The sequence below is a fragment of the Pinus tabuliformis genome, chromosome 4_1 (genome assembly GCF_031772625.1).
Source record: "Pinus tabuliformis cultivar Carrire ecotype Pingquan chromosome 4_1, CPIR1, whole genome shotgun sequence".
In the NCBI taxonomy this organism is placed as follows: Eukaryota; Viridiplantae; Streptophyta; class Pinopsida; order Pinales; family Pinaceae; genus Pinus; species Pinus tabuliformis.
Genome location: NC_142303.1, coordinates 58388566 through 58393313, shown reverse-complemented (window position 1 = coordinate 58393313; position 4748 = coordinate 58388566). Strand labels below are relative to the sequence as shown.

The following is a 4748-nucleotide window of genomic DNA, read 5'->3' as shown; positions in this document are numbered from 1 at the left end:
CCCATCCCTATTACACAAAACTCCTAGTGGCATCCCTTTTCCATTTCTACTTAAAATATCCCTTTTAAACAACTCTTATTGCACTTCAAGGCCTTGATCATGGCCCAATATCTCAAGATATAATTCCCAAAATTTATTCACCAACCATGGTTGAGGCCCAAGACCCATCCCTAATGTGCAAAATATCATAATGGTATCCATATCCCACTCAAGGGATAAAGATTCACTATAGAGGACATGTTATGTGGTTTATGGTGTTAGTTAAAACCCTTAGTATATAAAGACATAAAGGTCGTAATTTTCCTCAACCATGGCCAATGCCATAAGACACATTCTTAGTGTGTAAGACCTCATAATGCTACCCATACCCCACTTTGAGGAAAAGGATCACATCGAAAGGGCCTTTGTTATCGTTTGAAGTCGTGTTCATTATTGATGAGCCTTAAAGATCCATTTAGCATAAATCCGTTATTTTCCTCTAATTATGATCAAGTCATTAAGACCCATTCTTACCCTGCAAAAGCTCATGATCATGCCCATATCCCAAGTGTGTCCTAAAGATGTACTTTACAAGGTTTATATTGTTGCTTAAGGCCTTGATCATGGCCCATCAAGCTAATAATATTAATTTAGGGCCTTATTTTCTTGATTTCTCACTTGACCATGGTTAAGGTCTTGTGACTCATACATATACACAAAACCTCCTAATGGCATACAAAAAGGACAATGATCTCTTATATAGGACATTTTTTGTGATTTGTTATATTTCCCACATCACTTGATCCCTTGAAATTTGATATATAGCATAAGGTATTTATTCACCCCTCACCCATTAGCAGGGCCTTAAGACCAACCAACCCTTTTATCCATGGCATTATAATAACAACCATATTCTACTTCGAAGACAAATATCTCATTGAGAGGGCTCAAGTGGTGGTTTGATGTGACCTTGTGCATCAACTATGTGCCCTAAAAGCTTCACTTAGAGCCTAAATCCATTAGACTATTTGCTACTCTTATAATGGTAAAGTCCCCAAGGCTCCTATTGTGTGCAAAAACTCCTAACAATAACCATATTACTAGAGGGAAAATATCCTTGGTAGACAAATAGTGTGGTGGTTTGAAGTATCAATCATATATTCCTTTTCTACTTTTTTGAAAATAAGAGTTTTCAATGTAGAAGAATAAAAAATTATAACATTGACATTATAGAGCTATCCAAGGCCTTTCAAATCAACAAAAGAATGTCAAAAATAGATGTTAGGGTAAAGAATTATGGAAAAAATTATTGTAATACATTTTGATGTTAAAATATGTGCATATGTTTCTAAAGGGCATGTGTGTCTTTTTAAATGCTTATTTTGTGCACTTCATGGTAGCTTATGTGGTGGTTCAAAGGCCCCGATGCTATTTTAAAAGGAACTCATACATGATCCTGTGAGAGCATGCTCACAAATGCTACATTGTCACTTTTGCAACGATTGATTTTGTGTGACCAACCTTAGATCTTTGGTGATCTTATGGAAGTGATAAGTTGGATGAATGGGATATATACAATGTATAATTTGTTTTTGACCTGTATTTTTAAAGAAGTAAAGGGAAAGTAATCTCCTCTTAAGTCCATTTTTCTTTTCCATGTCTACAAAGCTATCAAGAACAAAAGTAATGCTCTCTCCAAAGGACTATGACTAGATTATGTGGCTTAGAGTGTGCTAGAAACAAAGGATAGGAAAATGCATAAATATTGCTTATCAATCATAGACTAAATAACGTTATCTTCATTTGTTTTTCAAAGTATAATTTTATCTCATACATGAGTTATTTTTTGAGTTTAGTAAACCTTTTGTACACTTTAAAAAAGGAGATAATGAGTGTGAGTTTTGTATAGTTATTTCAATTATCAAGGTTAAACAAATGTATGAACTACTAGTTAAATAATTATGTAATATTTTTTATGCTATTGCAATTTTATTAAATGATCTAATAATAATTATATATGATTGAAACGATATAATAATAATTATGTATGACTTGGAATTAGAGATATAGTTACTTTTATGTTTAGCAAAACTTTTATATACTTTAAGAAAATATATAATGAGTGTGAGCTTTGTATAGTTATTTCAATTATCATGGTTAAACAAATATATGAACTACTAGTTAAATAACTATGTAATATTTTGTATGCTATTGCAGTTTTATTGAAATAAGCTAATAATAAATATGTATGAATTTTAATTAAAGATATAAGTTAAATAAAAAACTAATTTTGATTTTTATAAATTTGTGTGTAAATATCAATTTTAAAAATAATATTAAATTTAAAATATAATGTTATATATATATAAACCAATAAATCATTAAATTTAAATTTAATGAATTCTAAAAGAAGTATAATATTAATAAGATATTAATTTTTATATATTTATGTTTAAAAACTTATATATATATATATATATATATATAAAACAAATAAAAGTCGAAAAATATGTTGTCATGCACATTTGAAATCATATTTCCTAACATACATTATGCTCATTTCCAAGGATAATAAGGTAATCAAACCAAAGTCTGGTGCAATCCATTTACAACCCACTCGTATAAAACCATAAAAGCCCATTGGTATGGTACAGTCCATATCATAGCTTCTCCTCCCTGTCAATGAAAAACGCACACATATATACATGCAATCAAGCCAATACTGATGTGATTTAGGATTCATGTCACCCCACATCCGAATCCCCAATTCCATGGAAGACCTAGCTATCCAATCAAACAATGATTTATTTATGTTGCACTCCCTATTACTGCGGTTTGGCCACGACCAGCTATTTGGCGTGCCCGAATTCACTGAGCTAATCTTTAATGCAGTGCCAGGACGCCGTGAAGAAGTCTGCAAACTCATCTATGGTGGGGATGACTTCAGGGGAGGGCAAATAAGTGTGAGGTACTGAATACATCTGATCAATAAAATCTTGACAGATATTTACAGTCTCAGACGTACAACAACCTGGAGGGGCAGGGGCAGGGACCTTTTCATCATAATCACCATTTGCCTTATTAACATTAAAGTGATCAATATGCAGTAAATTGGAATTGGCCCATGATGAGGAAATGATAAAATTTAACTGCAACGGATTCCACAACGTGTTTGAACAAAAGCTTGGATTTTGTTTCGGAGACATTAGGGTTTTGTGTTTCGGGGACATTAGGGTTTTGTCCTTGTTTATAGAATTGGAAGATGTTGACCCCTTCTTCACCTCTGGTATTACACTATAAGCAATAATTTCGTCTCTTTCACCCGACTGGTTATTAATATTTAATGTTGGAGTCACTGCCATAGCCGGTTCTTTATCATCTGCTTCTGTCGGTCTAACGGACTTCAGTCGGCCAATGCATGCATTGCCATGAGCTTTCTTGTTGGAACGAGTGTTCCAGTAGTTCTTGATTTCATTATCAGTTCTACCTGGTATGCGCCCCGCAATTAACGACCACCTACCATTATAACACCAGTATAGTTCAAGATGGATCCAAAAAAAACATGACTGAACAACATAATTTACTAGCGAAAAGATATTGCCCCACCGGTTTCCCAGCAGTTTATGAAGTCTTATTATAAGGTCTTCTTCATCTGGTGAAATGTTACCATGTTTGAGGTTTGGGCGAAGATAATTTACCCAACGAAACCTGCAACTCTTTCCACAACGCTTTAGACCTGTATGCAATCAATGGTAAGTCATCACGGAGTTTCATCAATACATTCATTATATATTGTCCACGAACGCTACAATAGAATAATAAAAGTGAGATTAAACCATTAATTTTTTGATTCCTAAATTATAGGAATTTTTCAAAATTCCAGGACAAATAGCCAGATTAATTTCAAGAACAAAAATTAGGTCAAAGAGTAAGATTAAACAATTAACCTCTAGATTACAAAATATAGAAATATTTATCAATAAAAGTTAAGACAAAGAGTAAACCATGTATTTGATTAAATTTACACTATTAAACCACTTATAAAATCCAAACTCATACCTGCATTTTTGGCTAGAGCAGGCCAGCGTCCTTCACCATGAGCTTCTATAAATTGTGTCAGGCGAAGATCTTCATCCTCTGTCCAGGGGCCTTTATTTAGTCCATCTTTTGAATTATTATTACACGGCTTCCGTCCCATTATAGCCAACTCAGAACCAGGTACGCTAATATATATCTAGCTCAGCTCATTCCAGCCCATATATTTATATTTGAAAATGAAACTGAAATAGAGAAAAAAATATATTATGTTAAAATTCAGTGTGACCAGACCAATGAGCACTATAAACGTACAACTACCATAAAATAAAATAGGATCCCTTCAATCTAACAAATTAAAATAATGACTTTCGATGATCGAAATGGAATCCAATGTTTTATCCACCACATTATCCGACTGTAGACAATATCAGCTTGTGTGGCTCCCTCGGATGAGATCAAAGTAGGAGACACTGCAAGGACGTGAAAGGAAGAACAGTGATTCATGAAAAACGCATAATTCAGTATCGAGGGAAAAAAGCAATTAAGAGACCGTATTGATTAATCATTATGTTCACATCGATTGACAGATACACGGTGCTAATAATTATGATGTACTCTGCACCTGGCCTTCATGGTTGCTAGCTACCATAGAAAACACTTTATATTTACCATGCAAATTACCACGTCAACGGCGTTTGACATGGGTGCATTTTGGATTGAATTTCGTTTCA

General features: G+C 33.6%; 1 protein-coding gene across 1 annotated transcript; it reads right to left on the bottom strand.

Moving 5' to 3' along the window:
• Positions 1-2601: 2601 nt before the first annotated feature.
• Positions 2602-4177, bottom strand: LOC149174153 (uncharacterized). The gene is made up of 3 exons (XM_089420754.1): positions 4039-4177; positions 3586-3715; positions 2602-3495 (listed from the first exon to the last, which is right to left on the bottom strand). The coding sequence occupies exons 1-3, from the start codon at positions 4175-4177 to the stop codon at positions 2856-2858; spliced, it is 909 nt and encodes a 302-aa protein (XP_089276880.1). The 3' UTR covers positions 2602-2855.
• Positions 4178-4748: the final 571 nt, after the last annotated feature.

What these genes read in the sequence shown, in the direction of transcription:
- LOC149174153 (XM_089420754.1), bottom strand. Translation starts at nt 4,177, where the DNA reads ATGGGACGGAAGCCGTGTAATAATAATTCAAAAGATGGACTAAATAAA. An exon ending in TGCTCTAGCCAAAAATGCAG is followed by an intron (nt 3,716 to 4,038) that starts GTATGAGTTTGG and finishes GATTGCATACAG; the next exon opens with GTCTAAAGCGTTGTGGAAAG. An exon ending in CATAAACTGCTGGGAAACCG is followed by an intron (nt 3,496 to 3,585) that starts GTGGGGCAATAT and finishes TTATAATGGTAG; the next exon opens with GTGGTCGTTAATTGCGGGGC.